This window comes from Nesoenas mayeri, assembly GCF_963082525.1.
Source record: "Nesoenas mayeri genome assembly, chromosome: 14".
NCBI classification, from domain to species: domain Eukaryota; kingdom Metazoa; phylum Chordata; class Aves; order Columbiformes; family Columbidae; genus Nesoenas; species Nesoenas mayeri.
This window is the reverse complement of record NC_137556.1, coordinates 10,825,290-10,849,215: the sequence shown is the minus strand read 5'-3', so window position 1 is coordinate 10,849,215 and position 23,926 is coordinate 10,825,290. Positions and strand designations below refer to the sequence as shown.

Below are 23,926 nucleotides of genomic sequence, written 5' to 3'. Positions count from 1 at the left end.
TGCTGCGCTCTGCATGAAGTTATCAGGATCTTCAGGCACCGGCCCTACTGCAACACTAATGAGAGACTCCAATGAAAGACTCTAGTCAGAGACCCTAATGAGAGACTCTAACAGCCACCCATTTGGGGCTGCCTGCAGAAAATGGCTCTTAAAAGACATGAAGTATATAAAAAAGTGCACCTCTGGAGGGTGGAAAAAGCAAAAAGGCAAAGACTATTATTAAAAAAAAGCCACACAACAAACACTTTTGTGAAAACTGACAGCTTCAGTAAGATCAACAAGAAACCCAAACCCTTCGCCTGCTCTGTGTTCTGTGACATGAAGAGAAGCAAGGAGGGAAGGAGCTGGAATCCCACTTAACAGAGACTTTGATTACTTGAAATGCAAACCCTGTGTAAGCGGCTATGACAGAGGTCACCAGTCCCATTGCTGCATGCACTAAAACAAGAAAAATAAGAAGAAAAAATGTTCATAAAAGGATGAAGACCAACAAATTCATTGGGCAGTATAATGAAAGATTCCTAGTCAAAATTTGCAGTCAATTTCAGAAGTTAAATCTTAATAATAAGAGAAATTGCAAGAAAGTTACCCACATAGGTCTTGCTGTTTCCAGCAGTTCTCCAAACTCATTTTGATGTGTTTGCTCTACAAACTCAGACTCTAACCAGTTTCTTCAGATGATGGGTACAACCCAAGGAAATTTTCTGTCATTCTGATTTAACTAAAACCCTGTGATCTGATGAGATTATGATGTTGACATTGTAACATTGTTCAAACATACAAAATTATGAATACCTTTTTTAATATATGGATGATTCTCTCCTCCTTGTAGAGGACACATACTCTGCCAGGAAACAGCAGTCCCACAGCCACAGATCGTGTAAATTCGTTGTCTGATAAAAGACACCCTGCTACTTGGCAGGGGCATTTCCACCAGCCAGCACTGGACACACAATCAATGTGATGAGCAGTTATAAGAAAATTACACCACGTGAAATCTGGGTGTAGTTCTTGATTTACTGCCAAACAAATTAAGATAAAAGAAACTCCTGAAGTGTTATCAAGGCAGGGAGATGATGTCCAGCCACTGGAGCATGGACACCTCCCATCTGCATCCCTTTATTGAAACCAGCAGAGCTTGCAACCATTAAATTCTCTCTGACAGTGTCACACCATTATTTCCACATCTCTACCTGCTATAACATAAGGAACTAATGCTGATGTGGACATGTCTAAGAAGTCTATAGTACAGTAATGAGTAAAGCTGCAACCCTTTCGATGTACAGTACAAATGCATTTCTTTCTGCTCTGGAGAGGACAGGGACATTGAAGACTGACCAAGACCAGAGGAGGAGGAAGACATGGCAAGTCCTGCAACAGATATGGCTAAGAAGGGTTTAAATGGTGAAGAAATGCTAAAGAAATGGCTTCTTTCTTACTCTGGTTAGAAAGAGATCTGTGAGAGAAGAGACATAAATTATCCCCAAATTTTCCAGATTTTCAGTGTCTATGAATTGGAGAGAGATGCTATAGCCCCTGACAACCGAGACCCATCTGCTATAGACACAGAATAATTCCTAAGCATCAAAAAAAGTTTTAAAAACATCTCTTAGACACTGATAACCAATTTTTTTTCCCAAGAGTTATGCAAAGAGAAGGCTTAGAAATTATTATCAGACTTTATTAGCCCAATGAAGGCAGAGAAGAATTGAAAAAAAAAACAACCCACAAACAATATTAGCTCTTTCTGCTACTCCTCGTGCTGTTTTCCTTCCAGGGCTCTCACTGGTTTATTTATGAGAGATGTCGTGGCCATTTTATGGAGTGGGCAGAAGAAATGGCTTGAAAGGATGTTTCTTTGCACTTGAGACCATAAATATTTATAAATAGGTGTGTTGTGACACATGAGCATTTCCTCTTAAATTAAATGAGCTTTAAAACTTATTAAAGTTACAGGCGTATGTGAGGAGAATTATACTGCCAGAGGTCATACCAGCTTAAACCTGGAATAGGCAAAGACCATCGAATATGCAGAATTCACATTTCATATACAAACCTGATGCAAGGATAAGAGATTTACCAGAAATAACATATTTCAAAGCTGGCCACTGCTGGGTTTGCTGGAGACTGAGCCCTGGACATGTCAGCTGGGTGCAACAGTGCAGCAAAACAGCCCAGGCAACTAATTAAATCACACGTCAGCACAGCAAAATCATCTTGCTTAGTCTACAAGATAATTGCAAGAGAAACAGTAAAGCTCAGATACCACTTCTACTATCTTGAATCAGCTCTAGCAATACCTGTAACATTTATTTGGCTCTTTGCAGAGCCCAGCACCAGCCATCTCCACTGCACTGAAACAAATCTGTTATTTCGAGTGACTTAAAGTGGTTTTCAAGTGAAAACTTTTGCAGTTGGAATTTGAAATTAGCTGGGTCTCTCAATCCAGCTCCTGTGGGGCATCGTCCACAAAAACTAATAACAACAACAACAGCAATAATAACCATAGGAAACTAAACATCCCCACAAGTAGTATAACTGCTTCATCGGATATTTCAACCTCTTCTATGAGCAACTTGTATCTAATCCTCAGAGTAAATTACCATTGCACTGACAAGAGACATGTAATGAAATTGCTTTGCCACTGGCCCTGTTGGTTTCTTTGAAGTTTCTTTTATTATAGGAATTCAGTGGATCAATTAACTCTTAATTGAAGCACTTTTTTGTTCCATGGGCAGAAAAACGCTTGCAAAGCCTGATGGAAGATCTGTACGTTAGAGAGTTACGGCACTAGAGGCGATGGCTCACTACAATGAGGTACCACGTCCCCCAGATTTCCTTTTCCCTTCCCTCTTGCTTTCTCCTTAAAGGAAATTACACCTGCCAAGTCATCTCTTGCCTAATGTTTAACAAAAGTAAAGCTGATCATTGATTGCTTGGAGCTGCTGGTCTTCTCCCAGGAGCCAGAAGAATGAAGCTAACCTACCACTCTTTTTATTTTTAAAGCTTTTGGACACATGATACCTATTGCAGGGAAAATCCTTTATTCCCCAACGTTGTCTGTTAAAGAGCTCTTACAGAAAAGGAATCCAACAGTTCATTACTTCTATCTGCTCAACACACATTTGACATAATGGTATTAGTGCCTCATTGCAGGGCTTGAAAAGTGAAATCGGAAAAGCAGCTTTTTTGCCATCAGTTTATTTATTTGCTGAAGCCCTGTTTATGCCCCAGAATACAAACCATATTATTTGCAGTTCATATAATTTATTTAATGCATTATATTCAAGAGGCCACCTGTGCTAATGCATCAAAGGAGTAAGTGGATTACTCTCTATTTAAGAAAGGAGAAAACTATTTTCTCAGCCAAATTCCTCCCACCAACGCACCGGCTTTCACCAAACCCAAGGTGGCGAGGGTGCAGGGTAAGGCAAATGTGGATGGGGAGAGCAGGCGAAGACACCAGCAGCATTCACGTGGATGGCAGCAGCCGAGTTTGTTCTTTTGTGCCCTCAGTATCCCTCTCCTTCACAGGAGACGATGACGCTGGAGGGTTGTGCTGCTCTCCGGAGCGGTCAGCTCGTGAGCAGCCCCTTCAGCACCCACAGGCTTATATTTCTGCCACGTCAATGTTTTGCTGTTGCCACGAAACTCCTGTGTGGCACAGAAAATGCACTTCTATCATCTTTAAAAGCTACTTGACTTCGTGGGTGGCCACGTAGCACTGCGAGATTAATGCATGCTATGTCCATTAGAAATTGCTTTCATCTTCCATTCAGCTATAGCTGTTGGATGTCAATGTATTAATTACAATCCACGGTGCCTGTTCATCACATTACACTGAAGTATTCAATAAATACCAATTAACACATTGGAGTCTTTCCATGAGTGTTTCTTGCCTGACTTGGAGTGAATGAGCTCATAAAAATATATATTAAAAAAAAAGTAAGTAGGATAATAGCATATTTAGACTCATATACATCTCATATTTTAGTAGACAAGTGGTTAGTAAAGTGCATTAGAAGAAAAACAACTCTATTAGTCCTGGATGAAGATGTATTGCGCCTCACAGCAGATTCCAAAGTAGCCTACCTAGGAGACACATGGGTATTTTTTGCGGTTTCTACTGCACTGAATATATACTGTTGGTGAAAAACAACAACAATAATAATTAGTGTCACAATAAGTGGAGATGTATTCTCTAAAATATTCAGAATACATATCAATTTAATACCTTCTTAAACCCATAAATTACCATATGGTCTTTCTCAGGGGCTGGATATGATTTTGGTGGCTACCACGGTGTCACATGAATTAAGACAGACAGGGCAGATTTTTACGCTGTTTACCGCAGGAGAACCTGGCACAGAGCGCTCTTTGTTGCTACAATAAACTGCAGTCCCCTGAAGAGAAAAGATTGAAGGCAACAGCCTCTGATATCAGTAATGACCAAATGCAACCAGATGTTATCACTACTTCTGGAACAACTTTGCCTCCAGGTCCTGTAGAAATATAAACCCTGTCTAATCATGCCTGCATATCGGCTACAGATGCCAGGACTGCCATGTTCTTGTTTGGGTTTTTAGGGCAAAAAAAGGAGCTTTGGTTCCATGTGTTTTGGTCTGTGCATGAACCTGGGTTGCCCTGCTGCAGGAAGCCGTGCAGGACAGAAAGGTCCATGCCTCCCACCCCAGCCAATGTGTCCTCAACTGGCAACCATCGTAACAAAAAAATGAGATTCCCATCCTGCCAATCAGGCCCTGCCAGATGGTTCATTTTTAACTTCATTGCTGTAAACTGCAGGAAACTGTAACTTTACATGTGGACTTGGACCCACAAATGAGCAGTCATCCTCTAGGGGAACCCTCTGTGGGGCACCTAAACCACCAGGTTTTGGGGAAGATGCTGAGGAGCAGGTGACACAGCATGTCATCCTCCAATTTCACCATAGAAGCATTAGCAAATGCTTTTCCTTCAGCTCCCAATTTCATTAAGGGCATTCTGTGCTAACAGAGACAGGTGAGATACCCAGAACAATATTAAGCCTGGACCAGCAGTAGCGCTGCAGTTCCTCTCATCAGATTGCTACGGGCTCTGTACAAAGTGCCTGGATTTTCATGGCAGAAATTATATCTTTTTTCCCCCGATCAGTAACGGATTCCTTAGATCAGTAGCCTTTCAGAGGTGAGCAGAATATAAAAGGAAGACATTTGTGCAGCAAAAATGTTATGAGTCCAAGATCTATCAAGTAATAGCTGTGAGGCGGTATATTAAAAATACATATATATATATATATATAGCAACTTCGCTGTAAAAACAAACCGTCCAGTGGCACTGCCTGAAGTTGGCCAATATGGTGTCATGACTGGAAATGGCTCCTGGGTTTTCACAATTCAGGGTCAAAATAATGTGGCTTTTTTTTTTGCTTCCATGTATGCACAGCAGGACAGGGATCTGAGCTGCAGAACAGTTCCAGCAAAGGGGCTGTGATGGCAACCCCACTTCACAGTAGTACCAGAGACTGGGGAAAGCCGAATTTTCTCCATTATTAAAATGAAGCGTGAATCACATGGAGGAGTGGGTCATAGAGCTAAACAGGAGAACAAAAGCACAGGAAAAGTCAGTCTGGGCAGTGTCCTTCAGGAAAAAACTTCAAAACCAATCACTAGCAGAAAGCAACTCAGAGGCAGCTCCATCAGACCAGAGTCCTGCACTGAAACTACGTGAAATCAGGCTGTGGGAAAACCCTGAAAACAGTTCATGTCAAAATACAGCCTGCAAGTGTATTTTAAATGTTAGCCTGCTCTTTCAAGCTCTCAACTCTCCCATTTAATTTCAAATTTAAAAGGTGCATATACCTCATGGAATCACAGGGTGAGGATATTTTTACTCTCTCTTTTTCACCCTGCTTCTTTTTTGGTGCTTTGCTTGGACACTCCTGTCATTCCCACTGCCTGTTCTGTCCCTCTCTGCACTCCACCGCCACTCCAGCAGTTTTGGGGACCAATGCACGGTGCTGCAAACCGATGCCGGGTTCCAGCCATCCCCAGAGCAGGACACTGCTCTGAGTGGTTCTGTGCCCAGGAGGGTGCCTGTGACCTTTTCTACCACATTATTCACATTTGCATGATGAACACGATGACAAATAGAAAGAAAAAAGCTGCATATATTTAGCATACTTTTTTGGGGAGGCAAATGACGGTCACCAATTACTTCTCCAAGCAGCAAGTTTCTATTATAATAATACTGGTGGGATGTCAGTGCCCAGACTGTGGTGAAAATTACAGGATTTAAATGTAGCTTAAAGCAGGAGTTCAGTGGGACCTGTACTTGCTGGTTTGCAGAAAGAGAAACAAGAATTCTGCAGATGTATTTTATATACTGCAGAGGGAAAATCTGACGGCAGAAGCGGTGCTTTGGAGGCAGGGCAGGCCGGAGCTCTGAGTTATTTATTTCTATTGACGGCTCTTGATGTTCTTTCTGAAGTTCTGATCATCAAGAAACTTGAGAATGAGCTTTTTATGACGGTGCTAAAGACAGACTTTGGCAACAGCCACGTTTCACCTCAAATCCTGATGCCACTGAAGCACCTCTGAAGCTTTTTACTTTTCTCTATAGGCTAGCACTGTTTTTTATTATTTTTGGAAGTATTAAAGCCGAACGAACCTTTGAGTTCAGCTTATTCAATTTCCTACAGCTATTTTTTTCAGCATCTATCTGGACATCCTGGATTTGTCAAGGAGATTTTCTCCTGTGAAGAACATAAAATAAAAACGTCTCAGCTGTGGCTCTACATAAATCGTATCATTGCTTTGAGAATATGTACCATACTTGGTAATTTTCTGATGGCTGCTCCAGCATTTTGATTAAAAAATTAGCACTGCAGCTCTGTAGTGCTATCCAGTATCAATAAAGTACGTGCTAAATGAACTAAGAACTGGCTGACGGACAGATCTGAAAAAACATTTCTCAGAGGGGACCACTCAAATGGGGCTGTTTCCAAGGGTGCCACATGAAGAGCTGTCCAAAGCCCAAATCTATTTGTCATTGCCACTGAGATCTGGAACGAATGCAAATCTCAGCTGATATTACAGACACCAGAGAGTGATGGAGTGGAAGGCAGGACCGAGCCACTGAGCTTTTTGGCTTGGTCAGGAACCTGTACCCATGGACAATCAAGCATTTTAATACAATCACATACACATTTACAAGTAACACATTGACCACATGTCCAGGAATGAGGAATGAAGGACAGAACCATACGATGAAAAACAGATGAAGTAACTAGTCCAGCCCCCACTTTTAGCAGGGAAAAGGGTCAGTAAGTGATAAAATATACAACAGTGATCAAAGACCAGTGTGAACCCTGCCTGGATGGTGGGGAGGGGCAATAACAGCACATGGGAGATTGCACCTTCCACACTGATCCTGGTGGTCCAGAACCTAAAAGGCATGATGAGCTACCCAAGACAAATACAACATGAAGCAGGAGTGGTAGCTGAAGTAGATACATCTGAGACAAATGCCAGAGACATTTCTGATACATTAAGGAACATTTTTGGCTTTAAAAGCTATGAATCTGCTGAACTGGTCCAAGAGAAGAGGAAGAGCATATAGGTGGAGAAGCAATTCAAATAATCTGTAAGATGCCTGAAAAGGCAAAGAAAGAGAACATCCACAGCAGCTTTCCTTAGATGAAAGCAGATTTCTAAAGGAAAAAATCTAACAATTACCCACTAGGCAAAACAGGTAGAGAAAACAAGAGGAAAGCAGCAGCTAAGATATTCTGGTTTGTACGTAATAAAAGAAGACCTAGGAAAGCCTGGCCAGGATGCTACTGTATCACGCCTTTTGACTTCACGTAAAATCCTACGCATTTTAACTAAGACAGACAGACTTCGAAAAAGAATAAAAGTAAATGCAACGCAGAAAAGTTTGGATCCAGCTTTCAGAAATAGCAACTGTTTTTGCAAGGCCAGAAGGAAGCCCTAGGAAAGCCTGCAATTCCACACTCCCAGCTCACTGACAAATCAAATTCCACCTTTTAGACCTCTACTGATGTGATCTGAAGGGGCACACGTATGTCTAGAACTGTCAGCCATTTCATGTTCTCACCAATATTTGTATTTGCTGTTCACTGACATATTTTTTTATCTGCAAGCAAACGAAAACGCTATTATTTCTGTCTGAGAAATTGCTTCAGTGAACATTGCTGGAATGGATCAAATAATTTTTTGAGAAGTAGTATTTGCCTGGTTTTATGTGCTAGTGAGCCACTCATAAGTACTTCTAAATATTTAAACATACTACCCCTGCAAGTGTGTGTAGACATTTGATATGCCTTGTATTACATCACCTCTCAAACACTACTCCACACTGCAAATTCTTGCATTTAAAACCAAGACTAACAAATCAATGCGCCCTGAAGAGCATTTTAAAATCACCAGTACATTGTATCCTTGTGAGTTTTCTTTGCAATTTGTAGACAATAGATTTCCAATAACAACTTGTAATTAGCTCATTTTCTCTTATCCAATCGTTACATATTAAGATCACTGACATTTTGCAGATGGTATCTTTTGAAATTAGATATATCTGAAAAACTAGAGTTTGGCAATTCACACTTGAATGCACCGATTCCGGCATGCAACTGATACGACTGCACAAAAAGAAACAGCAAAACAGTGTCAGATACTCTCCCTGCCTTTTCCTGAAAATATCTGGATGGCAATTCTTGATTAAAAAGCATGAAATCACAATAATTTTAACCATGTCTACAGTTGCTATTAATTTTGCCCAAATTTTATTTCAGGACACTCTGTTAATTCAAATCATAATGCCAAAATGTATAAACTAAGCAGAGTACACAACTCAACAGCCATTAGATGAATGAATATCTGACCTTAACGCAGCAACATTCACTTTTTGGCCTAAGGCAAAGCCATGTCCCCCTTTTCACCCTTAAAGACACATCCACATGCAATGTATTTTTTACTGATCTGAGCATTCTTATTTTTTTCTCTGGAACCATATTTTAGCATTTGCAACATTTTTGCTCAGAATAAATTTGTCTTTCTTGCTACAGATCAATTGTGCCTTTGGAGCATCAGCCCACGCGCAGGGAGCCCCTGAGCACGGGTTTGTATCTCCGCTTTACTAAGCTGCTGCATCCACCTACAGCTCAACAATGCCAGATCAGTCCTAATAAAGCCTAAATACCTATTAAAGCCTAAACACCCAGTAAAGGATCACAGCTTGGTTGTGCAAACACTGGTTACTAAATGCCGTGTCAGTGACTTGAATGCCTGTTGTTTTTTTCCCATCATCTCAGCCAGTCTGCACCTACTACAGAAATAAGCTAAATGCTTTAAATTTCTGCCTTTTGTTTCATTTTCTTTTTCAACTTTTAGTTTTGTTTTTGCTATAAGATTGCACTATTAAATTCACCATTCTAGAAGATGCCCCTTTAGTTGCCTTTATCCTCAGTAACACGGCTGCACACCGTTCCTCGAGGCGAACAGGAACGGGTTGCTTTGGGCAGCTGAAGGAAACTTCATTTCTTTCACATCACCTCTAACACTGCCTCAAACCGAAAGGAGAGGCCAGCCCTCCCCAGCCTGCTACGGAGTGTTTGAAGTTTAGATATCCCATAGCTCACAGAAGAAGCAAATCGATGTTGGTAAGCTAATGAATTATTTTCAAGTTTGTACCAATATCTGCAGCAACATGAAAGAAAAATCACATACCAAGCAGACTGCAGCTGAGGAGGCAGAGCATGGTCCACAAACTGTCAATATTTTAGGCCTGTGATTTGATCCTGTAGATAACAGTTGCTACAGCACTGCTTAAGAGAACACCTCAAGCAAAACATTTTATCTCACAATATAGTTGTCCAATATAATTAACCAGGCTTGACCAATCTAGCTGGAAAGTAGTAGTGACAAACATCCAACCCTATGTGCCAGTTTCGTAAAGATGTGAGTAAACACTTCACCTGAACACAGAATTTACAGATGCAATTTCTGTTGGAATAGCTGGCTTGCTATGTGTACGTCGAGTACATATTATTATTATGGATGCATTTTTCTAAATATAGGTGCTCATTTTCCTTACACAGCATTTATTTGTCACCTTCCTTAAGATTAGATGTCTGTCCAGAATACATACACTTCTCACAGCTTCCTTCCTCAATCAACAACTTCTTCCCTGTCCACTTTTTTGATCAATCTTAAAGGCAGGTAAAAAAGGGAAATCTGAACTAAAACTGAATCACAGAAGAATGCAAAACTATTTTAAGGAGTATAGCTGCATCATAAGAGGAAGTTTAAGAGAAGAACACATTGATCCTGCAGCCTCTTCTGCATCCATTCCTGCATGCTCCTTCTAAACAATATTTGTGTTCTTTAGATAATAAGATGTCCATAGATGATAACATATTGCTCATCTTGGAGAAACAGCAGTTTTCTGTCTACATGTAACATATATGCATAAATGATTGGGAAATAATGACTGGAGTGAAAAATAACAATTTGGTATTTTTCCTTCAAAGTCCCTTTGTCTTTTTTTTTTCCCCAGCCAGATATGACATTAAGGATCTTACAACGTTGCTGCAGAGCCCCTGGAAACCGGGTGACACATGGGCCTTTAAGAGTCCCGCTGGGAAGTGCAAGGCACTCTCAAGTTGGTCATGACAGCATTGAGATGGGGAAATTATCTTGGGGCATAATTTCTAACCTGACCTAATGAAATACTCCTGGTCTTTTATGCAATCTCAGTCAAAAAACTTTCTAAACCCAGTGTGACCTACTGGGAAGAGGTGCGGTGGAGCACCAAAGATGCTTGCAAGAGGCCTTTTCTGTGCTTTCGGAAAAGTAACAAAATGCAAAAGCCAGCGGTGAGAAGGGGATGTTGCTTAGGAGAGCACTTCGATTGCCAGTGAGCTAGAATTTAAGCGGATTTTGTTGTAGGGTTAACAACTTCTTATTCGCTAAACAATGTTGACAAGATAAAGTCACTTTGATGGAATGCATGTTTTCCCTCTCTTTGACATATTTGTATTGCAAATTGACCTGTCCACATTGATGATAATATAGATCTACAAGATTATAGTGATTTTTTTTCTTTCTTCTGGTAGGCTTTCACATTTGCCAGACTGCTACTTTCCCATTAGGGAAAACAAGAGGATTGCCAAAAGTGACATTCCTAATTCTAATGACCTCCAGTCAGATACAGTTCCAGAAGTTATATCCAAAAATCACTCATCTGAGCATATTTAAAGTATGACTCAGCTGGGTGATGTGCTTGCCAACTCACCCGACCATCTCCATGTTGATTAATCAGACACATGCTCTGCCTTAGCTCTTATGACAACTAAGCCTTTCATTTCTTAGTAATTTATTGAATCTTTGTGACAATATACAGACAACAGACAAATACACTGGCTAGTACACTCTATATTTTTGAAATGTGAAAAATCTTGAGATCATATTAAAAATTACTTTTTTAATTATGATCCTGAGCCTGCTTACCTAATATAATTTATTAATGAGAAATTAGAAGACACCTACAAGTTATGCTTGCCAGACCTGCCAGGAGAGCATTTCATTGGTCTCATACATTACTTACATATGATTAAGGTGATTTGAAAAGTGATACTTTAATCTCGTGTTAATAGATATTCCTAGTCCTCCTCATACAGTCAAGTAAACTCCTAAAAGGCATATCCTTGGGATTCAGGAACAAAAGAACTTTCAGAAAACCAGAAGAAACATGATGGGGTAGGCCATCATTTCTGTCCGTAATCCAAAACCGTGCGCTAAGATGTGTATGGAAATTATTAGCATGATTAGAAATTATTATTAAAAATAACATTAGATGTAGTGCTTGTAAGGGCAAAACCACACTTGGATTTTTCTCACCCATGCACTTTTCATTCATTTGCAGCTGATCAACATAGATGGGAATCAAAAATGCCATTTGAATCTTTGTGGGTCTTGGAGAAAACAGAGACACACAAGGAGGGAGAGGAAGAGACTATTTTGTGGCTCCGTGAGTTACAGAAAAGCCATGAGACTATTTAAAATAAAATGCAACTTCTAAAGCAGCACGGGAATGACAAATTGGAAAGCTCTTCACATTCTCAAGGTCATCTTCAAACCTTTCCAACACTGCGACACAACACCAGGGCATGGCGCGCTGCAACAGATGTAACGCAGTTTTTGAGAGGATAAATTAGATTAAGACTTTCTGATGTCACTGAATTCTGGTAATTATGTTCCTCGGTTTGCTGAGCAGCCATCCCCGCAGCCTGGTGCCAGCATGTAGAAATGAGTGACTTGGGTGAATTTCAAGCAATGAAAAGACCATCCTAACAGGCCAAAAATATTAAAAACGTGTAGGATGTTGCACCTTTAAACTACTACTCCAAGCCAAATTCTGGCTCATAACAAGGCAAAAATTCATAAACACTTAAGGACTGCAAACCAAAGTGTGCACTTAAGACAAGTGTTTGAAGTATTTTTGAGCATTTTTCCTACATTGTGTAACTTTCACCAAGCACTAAAGTTTGCTTACACAGTCCCCAAAATTTCAAAAGTTGCAAGCAATGAACTTTGTTTTTAAATTAAAAGCTGATGAGCCATTAACCGCACTTGATAAGAAGCAGACATTCTGGGAAAATTGCAAATGGAGAAGTCAGTCTGATTTTCAGCTTCAGATGGAGGACAATTCTCTCCATATACAAAATCCTTTTGATAGACACTCATTGTTACGCCTTGGGTTTTGTTACTAAATTTTTGCAGTTTATCGATCACTATCTCTATTCATTGGCTAATATTTTGTACCTGTCTTATTTTCAATGTCTACTTAAAATTCACTGAACTGAAAACTCATACAAATGACTCTTGGAATTTAGCTTCGAGTTGCTGTGACTTTGAGAACCCATTGATCCAAATATGCTCCCAAATAACTACATGTCAAGTCTTTATAGCTGGGTTAATTCACTTTATGGGCTTCTTAATGCATGCGTTTTTATGTTTTATTGTATATCTACTGGTTTGAGTGTGCTGTGTTGAATTAAATGCATATGTGGTTCAAACAGGTCCAAAGTGACAACTGGGGGCAATTTAAAAGCACTTTAAACATTATTATCCTAAGATTTTTATTTATTTTTTTTTAACCAAGAAGCTGAAGTCAAGAAAACAGAAACCACTCTCTTTAGAAAAGAGGATCTTTGGCAAAAGTAGAAGATCTGCGTTAGCATCATTGCTTGCCAAAGAGCATCAACAAGGCAAGCGCTGGTGTGGGCACATGGTGACTCTTACACCCAACCAGCATTTCCCACTGAGCAGGCACTGGAGCCAGGTGCACTGGTTTAGAAAAGGAAATTAAGAGCTACTGAAATTACTTTGTCTATAAAAGGCCATATGCAAAGATTAGAGATTCCAGTTTCAGAGGTAACCAGCTTGATATCGGCCTTTTGCCTGCACTCGGCAGTTCAATGGTTGAATTTTGCTTTTGTTTAAAAGCACATTCATCACATACAAGTATTCTGTAGCTCACTATCCTTATTGTTGAATAAACCCCCACATTTTCTCTCTTTTAGTATCCCAAAGGGATAGGCATCAATAAAACTTTCTGTCATTCAGGTGAAGGAGACAATGTGGGCCTGTTCCAGGGAAGGACTTCAATGACTGTGTAACCTAAAGTATGAACATAAAGTTATGAAGATAAACGGGATAACACAAGTACTTATTTTTTCACACTGTTTAAGAAGCTCAGTGATCTAGGGATCCTTGCAAATGTTGCTGAGATATGGATTGAGATCGCACACTGTAATCCATTCACTTAGATGGAAAATAAATGCAGAAAATATCATTGCCAGGCAGAATACCCAGTTAAACACCTTCCCCACAGCAAACTAACCCATGTTGCCACATTTAGACAGCTTCCAGCCCTGTTTCCTCAGAAACCACATATTCAGGTCTACAGACATGGCCAGTTCAACATCATCTCTCCACTGTCAACAACAAGCAGCACAACAAAATACACAAGAAAACAATAAGCCCCACACAATTTTACCAACTTCCTAGCTCACGCTTATTCTTTGGAGAACAGTAACCTTTAGAAACCTTTAGTCTTCCATAGTATTTTCACAGCAATACAAAAAGGGATCCTTTTTGCCGACCATGTCTGGGAATACAACATTGCCATTGTAAGTATTCACATGCTTTCAATACCCAGGACGGACAAAAGCCTCAGGACTCACGGAATGCTGTATAGAGCTCCTGCAGGGTTAAGCGACCGTCATTGTTGTAATCATCAAACCGGAGAAGGTCTTCTAGCGTACAATCCAATAAATCATCTTCCAGGTCCTCCTTCTTCATTAGCTGTAGCAAAGAGAACAGGTAATCTTACATATAACGTAAAGCGACAGATTGCAGTCCCAGCTCACCCAGCAGATTTTCCACTAAATGCTCTTTGGGGAGATACAAATATATTGTATCTATCATTATGTATTTGCTTTTTATGAAGATACAATGGATATTCCCATTCCTTTAGCGCTTCGTGGGCCATGTACTGGTGAGGGTGAGGAGCCTCTTCCTTCAGCAGCAACACAGAAACGCATTTTCACTTCACAAATGTATTGAAAAATAAATACAAAACAGGGAAAAAGGAAAGTCTGTTTTTCTCTCTCTCCTGTGTAGGTAAGGACAAAAATTGTATTCCCTGCTTTTAACACTAGAATGGGCAAGAGTGGGTGGTGTATTCAACACTAAGGTGTTTTTCCAGCCTCTGACAATTTGTTTCTCGTGTATTGTAAACATTTCACACATTCCACATTAAAAATGAAGACAGCTTTACAAGTCATACATCCAAGTTAGCAAATAGCCAAAATCAGACCTAAGGATAATGAAAATGTTGGGTTCTCTGAATTTATTGTAATACATGAAGAAAACTGCTGAAATGTTGCATCTTCTGGGCAGGAAGGCTTTTTGCTGTAGCCCAGGGTCTCTTTTATTTACTATTCTAGTCTTGGCCCATTATATTGAAGCAATGTAAAGTAATAATGCTAAAAAAATGACCCTTCACCTAGCAAGTAAAAATGTTCAATAAAAGTGAGATCAACCACAACTTACAAGATCAGTCTTTTAAGGATGGAAATTTCCCTTTGTCTACCTTTGTATTGAAAATTGATTAACTTTTCATAAGACTGACAAGTTTTTACTAGTCCTTTTGATTTAATGTCAGAAAAAAAAAACCAAAAAAATCACAACACACAACATGAAACACTTCAGCTGCAAGAAATTCAGTAGATTTATGAATCTGACTTTAAAACGCATTAAAGTTTTAAATGGAAATAACATTCCAATTACTACGCTCTCTAAAGAGAGGAGGACAGACCATCTGCTGCCGCTTTTTTGCTCAAAGCAATTCTGTCATGGAGGACAAACAAGTGAGTGAAGATCCTCACCATCCGCAGGTACTGCCCCGATGCAGGACTGTCCCCTCCAGAGGGACCCTGCTGCCATTTTTTGCTTTAGGGTGAATCCATCTGCAATGAGCATCCTAAAGATTGCCCTTCAGGTCTTAAAAATTACTTTTTTCTGCAGCAGTGCACATTACCTGCCTCGAGTTTTTCCTTGCAGACAAGGTTATAGTGCTCGAGAGACTATTTTTTCTTTTAAATAAAAGAAAGAAAATGCACAGCAACAGCTCATCCAGCAGCAAGAGAAGGAGATCCCACTGCACCACATTCATTTCAGCTGCACCACATATGTTTTCACCCACAGGCAATGAAATTCCCATCTTTGGGGAAATTTGAAAGTTGCAGAGAGTTTCAAATTAAAGATCCAATGCAAATCAATCACAAATTTACCTAACAAGGCAAGGAAAGTTCTGTTGAGACTATAAGAGAGAAGATTAAAAATTGCTCATTACCTAAAAATAAGTCACTTGAAAACGGGGTGAATCAACCGATCGTGTAAGAGCACATGAAAATCATCTTGTTGTTAGAGCTGACAAGAAAAATAAAGAATTGACATGCTACATGTAAACCGTGAATCCTGTTGGTATGAGAGCCCCAGAGCTGCCCTGCAGACACATCCTCTGGTTGGGAATCCAGCCACGGTCCCACCGAGGGCCCAAGACCAGCACCACTCCGCTCAGGATTATAAGTATTCATGGTTTATCTCTATTCTGCATTAGCTCACATTATTTTGTCTTTTGAGAGGTGATCACACTGTCAACTCAGCAATGCTGGTGGCAAGACTTTGTGGAGGATGTTGGGGTGAGAGGGCTCAACTTATTCTGAATTGAAGTGGCCTCCAGATATGCAGAGCAGGTTTGTCAATTTTGATAAGAGTGAGAATAATTAAAACAATAGTAGCCAATGTCTATGTTTGCTCTTGTGAGAGAGACCTGGGCTTCAAGCACACCTGCAAATAAAACCCATAGTAACTTTGTGGCCAACCTTAAAGCACTGACTCCTGCTCCTTTAAAATGCAGGATTATGCATTGTTTCTTCCTAATGGTAATGGCTTGCAGGCTGCCAGACCTTTATTTCCACACGAGCTAAGTTTTAATATCCTAACAGAATAAGTTTCATGTAAAAAGGGGGGAAAAATGGAGGGTAGAACAGACACTTGGATGTCACTATGCAAAAGCCAGCTTTAAATTCAGATAAAAGTGTTTACTTATACCTACCATGTCTTTATAAAAGAATCATTGCACTTAGATGAAGCATTGTATAAATTCATAGCTCTGAGATCCAAGAGAATTTACGCTGACACTTTGCATTGTGCCGAAAGGATTGTGCATCGTGTCAACAGCCTGAGGATTAAAATTCAGTGCAAACTCTCCTACACAGGAGTGAGCTGAGGGAGGAGCAAGCTTGTGTCTGCCCTCCTGCGTGCTCACAGCTCACATTTACATGCTGGAGCTGCAGCTCACTTCATGCTGGGAAGCGAGGGCAGATGAGATGCTCCTGCAGAACACAGGGTGAAGTGCCAGCTCTGGAACCTGGAACAGCTCCCAGGCAGGTACTGGCTTCCAAAAGCCTTTTAAAAGGCATTTGTTTCTAATTCTCCTCATGGATGACACGATTAAATGGAAAAGACAAGATCTTCCCACATCTGGCATAAAGCATCTTTTTATACTTATGAGACTGTTTCCTCAAGGTCTGCATGTGCAAAGAGCAAGTTCAGGACACAGAGTAACCAGGTTGAGTGCGCTGGCTGCCTGTTTGGTTCACTTTACCAATTAAATGAATTCTAACACAGCACGCCCATAATTAGAAATAACAGATTTTTTTCAAGCTCTCACCTTCTCTTTCATTATTAAGTTCTGCTAATCAACATTTCAGCATCTTCCTAGGGATTTGGGGAAAATAAGCCTGTTAAAAAAGATTCCAGCTTTGCCGTCATGTTACTGCATGTTAATGCATGGTCCAGAAGGCAGGGAGGAAGAATTAAGAGATTTCTGCCTAACATACATGCACCTAAAAAAATCCAAATTAATTCTCCCCAAGCTGGCTAGCTGGAAATACTTCAGAAGATGACGGTTATAAGTGAGGATTAGTATCTATTTTCAGGAGCATGGATGGGGCTGGAAAACTGCCATGTTTTTTGTTTGTAGAGTAGCTTCAAATGTTTGAGACAACACCGTTACCCCAGAGACACAGAGACAGACTCGTACACTGAAGTAGATTTTCCTCCTTTACCTGCTGCCAGCCGGACAGTTACAAACGACTCTTCTCACAAGAGCGCTGCTGCGTTACATTTCGTTCACTCTCTGAAGGAAAAATGCAATCCACTTCATAATTCCTTTTTCATTGCACAATAAACTCACCTGAGCCAGTTCCGAGCTGCTGAGATGCCCATCACTGTTTGTATCCAAGTGTTTAAACATATTTTCAACCAAGAAGCGCTTCTGGGAGACTCCGTCCTCGGCCAGGCTGCTCGGTGGGCTCTGCCGATGAGCCTGCAAGTCCAGGAGGATGCTTTTGAGCCGGCTGTAGTCTGCCATGGTACAGGTGTCACCTAAAAGACAAGACCACATTACCAGACCACATACATTCACCTTAATCTTTTTAAAGGATGGAGCTACTAAAAGGAAAAACAAGGCACAGCAGAATCCAGGCTGTCTGAGTGTACAGTGCCACTCAGCTCTGTGCTTGAGGAGCTCCTGCAGATGTTACCTTCTGTAATAGCTGGCAGCTTTTCTAAATCCTGCTGTCAAGGATGCTCTTCAGCATGTCATCTTCCAGACTACAGAGCTTCAGTTGCAGACTTCCACACTCAGCTTGCTAATCCCCATCCATATTACATGGGCTCTACATTTTGTAAAGATAAAATAAATTCATCTACCCTGTGATTATAAAGCGAAAAAACTAAACCTGGGGAAGCTGATGTTTAGAAAGTGCCCCAAACATAAATAAATGGCACACCCTGAGTGTTAACTTGTGCCAAACATGGGGATTAAACGTGGCCAAGGTGGTCGACTGGTCGGAGGGAGGACAGGGAGGAGGCCCTGCAGCTGGGATGCCACTGGTGCATGCACATCAACCCATGCAGATGACACAAATGCTTTCCTCAGCCCCTGATCAGGGGAAAAAGGTTAGTATCAGGGAAAAGCCCTCAAGCCACTTGCTCTGAAGTAACACCAGGCTGGCCAGAGGAATCATACAGAATCTTTCTGACCCTGAAAGTTCCTGCTACGGTCGCAGCAGCCAGCTCTTCCACAGTTGTTCTCTGGGGAAAATCTTGCTCTGATTTCAGGGCATTCTCTTAGAGAAGAAACACATCCACATACTAAAGTAATGTAAGATGGTATGGCCCTTTTCTGCTCAACTGTTGTCTGGCAGAGCTTGGCAGAATAAAGAATGGCAACTGTCTTTTTTTGTGTAAATCTGTTTGCTTTCGTGTAGACCTCAGTGGCTGGTGTCTTGCAGGAACCTGGCTGACTCTGGAGCACCCTCACGTTCCAGCTCTCCCACACTACGTGGGCATCAACCATCACCCACCAACAGTACCGACACAGTTAGTGGTCCCGTTAGATGCCCTTTCCTCTAGAATGTATTTTCTCTATAATGTAGTTGCCCTTACTCTCTGTAATGGTGCTTTAAAACCACTGACCCTGTTGGATTAAATCTGAGGGAACCTGGTCTTGCTTCAGTTTAAGGGACAATACCCTTGTAGAGCAGCTCCCAAAGGACTCCAAACATTATTCCTCTGAAAAATAACAGAAGACTGGCATACTGACAACTAGGTGTTCCTGTCCTTTCCTTGCTGAGCTGCGCCATTTTTGGTCCTCTGGTCCCACTCCAGCTGAAACCCAATTACAACTCCTGGTGGGATGCATTTCTCTGATAGCAAACCCATCGACTGCCAAGATTTCTTTTTTACCCTTTGTATTTTGGGCTCGCAGGTTCAGAAGCACAACTTGAGAAGGTGCGAGAGGACACAAAGGCTGGACATGTGTTCACCCATCAGGTCAGTGCCCTCCTGCTGCACAAGCAATAACTGCAAGACAAGGTTTATTTTCCACCCTGAACTCTTCTAGGTTTGAGAGTTTCTCACTGCTCAGGGATACTAAGGAGATATACAATTATTCCTTCTCTCTAAACAATCTCCAAAAACCTCTTGGTTCCACTAATTCTATGGGGAAAAAAAAAAAAAAAAAGAGGCTAGTCAGCTACTGTTAGTCTTATTTATTATTTGTGTTGGTGTTTTATTGGTTTTTGTGGGGTTTTGTGTTTCCCATCCACACCTCCCATACCCCTCTGGAAACATGTCATATGATGCCTATTGTGAAGTCAGTATGAAGAGATATCTTTCTTCCAATCATATGCTTATTTAAAATTGATTGTCACATGCAGTGTAATCACGTAATTTTGCAATCTTGTTGTAAATACCACTTTAGTTACTACAATGATAGTTTTTTTGTGAGCTGGAATTTTCCTTTATCTTCAGTCACCTTTAAATCCCTGAGATGCATCTAAGACTAATGAAAACAGGGAAATCTCATTGATTTGCTTTTGCTTTGTGGTTTCCATTCAGGAGCACAATCACGGCTACAGACAAGCCACACGGTGACCCCCAGGTGGGCTGACCCGCCGACACAGTCCTCTCCACAGTGGGGACTACCTCGCAGCCCCCAGATCTGCTCACCCTGACACCTGCCTTCAGCCCTTTTTATTTCTCACTTCATCCTCCTATTGACTTTCACCAGTAGCATATATCAAAGCAGCTCTTCCTTTACACCTCCCAGACCTTTAATTTTCTGCAGCTGGGTTTTTTCCCAGAGACTCTCTAACTGGTGGCTGGGGCAGTGCTTTCCGAGCCCTCCTCCCTTGCTGCCTTTCTGACTCACCTCCACCTTAACCCTCTTTCTGACCACAAAAGGCAGAATTGGAAAAGGACCCAAGTGCTTCTGAATACTCTTCATCTCTTCTAACAAGCCTTCTCACTTTATTAAGCTTATATTGACAACTTTTCTGGCTAACAGCTATCCCTGGCACCGGTCTGATCCCATGCACCTGCCTGGAGGATTAACTGGTGTGACAGTTCCTTGGACACTGGAGCCTCAGACAAAACTGAGCACAACTGCATGTTTAAACAGAATTTCCAGTATGAATCGTGTTAATGCAATGGCAAAATATACACAGTATGTGCAAGGAGCAGATGTTGGAATACAAACGTTGGATCTCAATTCCTGTGTGCGTGGGACCTGACCAGGTCACCCAGTGGTGACACAGCCAGGCTCTCAAATGAGTTGCATGGTGTGAGTGGGAAGATGGCAATCTCCTTTCCCTGCATTATAATCCTCCCCGATTTCTCCATGCTCTAAAAACAAAGGCACCAGACAACTGCTCTTTGTAAAAAAGTACACACTGCTCTGGGCTGCAAGACAGCCCAAGGTGGGTATGCTCATTTGGGGACTTTCAGAGGGTCACCGCCATGCTGCAGCCTCCAGGTAAATGTGATGGGCACGAAGAGTGAAATAAAGGAAACTATGGAAGGATGGAGCTGGTGACAGTCTTTGGGAGGAATTCCCAAATTCTGTTATAAACTCTCACAATACTTTTTACCCCACCACACTACTGCTGTGTCCACGGTCAGGGACCATCTACCAACAGAGCCCCATCCTGCACATCAGGATAACGCCATTCCACTGCACACACAGCAAAGAAAAACAGCAATAAGGCAATTATGTCTCCTATTTAAAAAATAAGTTCATTTTTGCATGCTGTTAACACGTGCCACAGTTGGAAGGTCAGGAGGTGCACTCAGCCTCTCTTAAAACTGCTCCAATACCTCATTACCTTCACTTATCTCAGGAGGAAACTACACTCTTAGCTCTGCTGGAAGTGGATCCCTCAGCATCTCTCCACAGTGCGACTGCGGCAAGACTCCACGGGTCTTGCACCTTTGAACATCTTCTCCTGATACCTGAGGGCTGCGGTGACGCATGAGCAGTCACTTCAGAGCATGGCACAGCTCAGCAGTGCTCGATGTGCCAAACGATAAGTGAAAGCAATAACATCCCAGGGTTGCGAGATTAATAATTTGTGGGGTTTTTTGAACTAAAAGATAGGAAAAGGCACTAAAACTGTAATATATATATGCATATGTGCATATGAATATCTATATAATTTATATACCACTGTAGTGGAAAAACAGGGGGGAAAAACACTCCAGGTCAAAGGAGATACTCCGTTTGACCTGAAACTATGACTTTATATTAATCCGGATCAAAGTGTTAGTTCCAAAATTATCAATGCTTGAGCTGTTTGAGCTGGTGTTTTGCTGCATAACCTGGACCTAATGCTATTCCAAACACAGCTTCAAGCACTGCAGTGACCAGACGTGGATGCTGGAGGAACCCTACGAAAGACACTGCCTGCTCCCCTCCCACGGAAGGGAGGAGACATTTCGGCAACTTGAATCATTTGGCCAGCTCAAGCCAAGGACAGCTAGGCCCTCCTGTAGTAAAGATCCTTCCCCTCCTTTACTAAGCATTATTCTTTTGTCTTTTAACCTATCTTCCCTCCAGAGGCTGCTAACCCTCATTTTTCAGAGCTGTTGTACAGGTCCTGCAAAGGACAGCTCTGTATTTTCTCTCCTTCCCACCCACCCATCTCCTGCTGTTGATGACACCTTGTAATCTTCTTACCTTGTGCCTGGGATCCACCACCTTTATCTACTAAATACTGTCTCTTTATGTTTCTGACAGCACTGCTGCCTCTTGCATGTTTTCTGTTCTTCCAGTTTTTATACTCCTAGCTGTTAAACAGAAAGAATCACTGAAAAGCCACCTGTATGCCCTTTCACTTACCCGTATTCTCATCCCTGCTTTGCTAAGTGCGCACAGCGGTTTCCTCTGCACCATGAGCTCATCGTTCACAGTTTCTCTCATCGGTAGGTCTCGCTAATGGATGTCTCTCAGCTTGGTTTCCTTGTTAGGGCTTCCCAGGGACATGGATTCTGTTGGCAACTGCCACCAGCTCAGACAAGTTTTGCACTTTCAGAGGCGGCTTGTTGGGAGGTGGGTCTCCCAGCCCACACACCGCGATGTGACCGTCACTGTTAAGGGCATCCCATAGGCATCTGACGTCAAAACTAAAATGCTGATCATCTAACACAGGGTGGGGTATTTTTTGCACTAACTTCAATAACAACACATAAGACCATAATCTTTGGATTCCAGCTTCAGAATTAAATTAAAAGGCCACCTCCACCATTCCAACAGACTCTGTATCACTGCCACTGATGGCCACTCTAGTTTTTGAACACAAACGTAATTCAATAGCAATGCTTTGCACAACAAACACCAGCCCTCCCAGGAAAAGCTGCATGGTTTTTGGCCCATGGTAGGATCCTCTGGGCAGAGATGCCTTTGTTCCCCTCCCCAAGTCAGCCTGTATTCCTCTTGTGAGCTCAACATCTCACTTTGTAGCCCAAAGAAGAAAACACCGGTGGCTTTCAAACCAACCTCACACAAGGTGCAGCTCCCTCCTGTGCTGTTTGGATAAAACTTCAGTATACTTGCACAAAATTCAGGGATTTCTGGCACTTTCTTTTTTGTAGAAAAAGACTATTAAACCCCTCCTCCAGCAGCAGCATGCTGTGGTCTCCAGCCCCAAACCCTCCTCCTGCAGCAGCCGTGGTCGTGTGATATAGGATGGAGCGAGGAATGATGCTGCAACACCCCTGGCCAGAGAAGCCCACAATTCGCCCCTGAGATCTCTGAAGAAACAAGCCCTTTTTATTCATTTACAGCAATTTCAAAACCAGTGAGGCCTGGCACTGTTTGAATTAAAAGGAAAAAAAAAAAAGGCAATGAAAAACAATACGATAGAATAAAAGTAAAAGAAAAGTCCAGCGTATTAAGTCTGATTGCTAAAATCTGGCCAGTAACTGTCACATTTACATGCTCTGCTCACTCCAAGCAATGCGGTTTCTTGCTCTGTTTTGCAGCAGCTATGTAATTCATCCTGTTTAGCACATATGCATGCTTTGGCAGATAAAATATTGATCAGCCTGCCAAGAAACACAGAGTGCCATTCTGTTTTCATGTCAAAACTCAGTAATGAACTACATTTATCAAGAGCATCCTTTCTGTGAAAGGTCAGCGGTGAATGTGGCTAAATTGTGATGACAGATCATTAATCCAGTTCCCTCAATAATTACCCTCTTTAAGGACTTTGCTTCTGGTTTCTGTGAATTGTAGCAGGTTTTTACCGTGGGATCCCTGAGCAATCTTCAGCCCACTTCTGAGTCAAAGTAGATAATCAAGAAACAGCAAGTCTGGGGATTAAGTGTCCTTCAAAGGAATGCAGTTAACATAAAATAAAAAATAAACTGAGGAAGTGCAGAGCTTGCTTTGATGGGTAAACTAATCTCCTTGTAAAATACTGTTGTCCAAG

The 23,926-nt window shown here is 41.5% G+C and overlaps 1 protein-coding gene across 1 annotated transcript in view; it reads right to left on the bottom strand.

The window, feature by feature from the left end:
* FSTL4 (follistatin like 4) overlaps positions 1-23,926 on the bottom strand; it is a 208,091-nt gene that overhangs the window by 81,013 nt on the left and 103,152 nt on the right. The window contains exons 4-5 of the mRNA XM_080353521.1: positions 17,848-18,038; positions 14,267-14,387 (exon numbers count right to left, since the gene is read on the bottom strand). Of these exons, the coding sequence (XP_080209647.1) occupies positions 14,267-14,387; positions 17,848-18,038 (312 nt within the window). The remainder of the gene's footprint in view (positions 1-14,266; positions 14,388-17,847; positions 18,039-23,926) is intronic.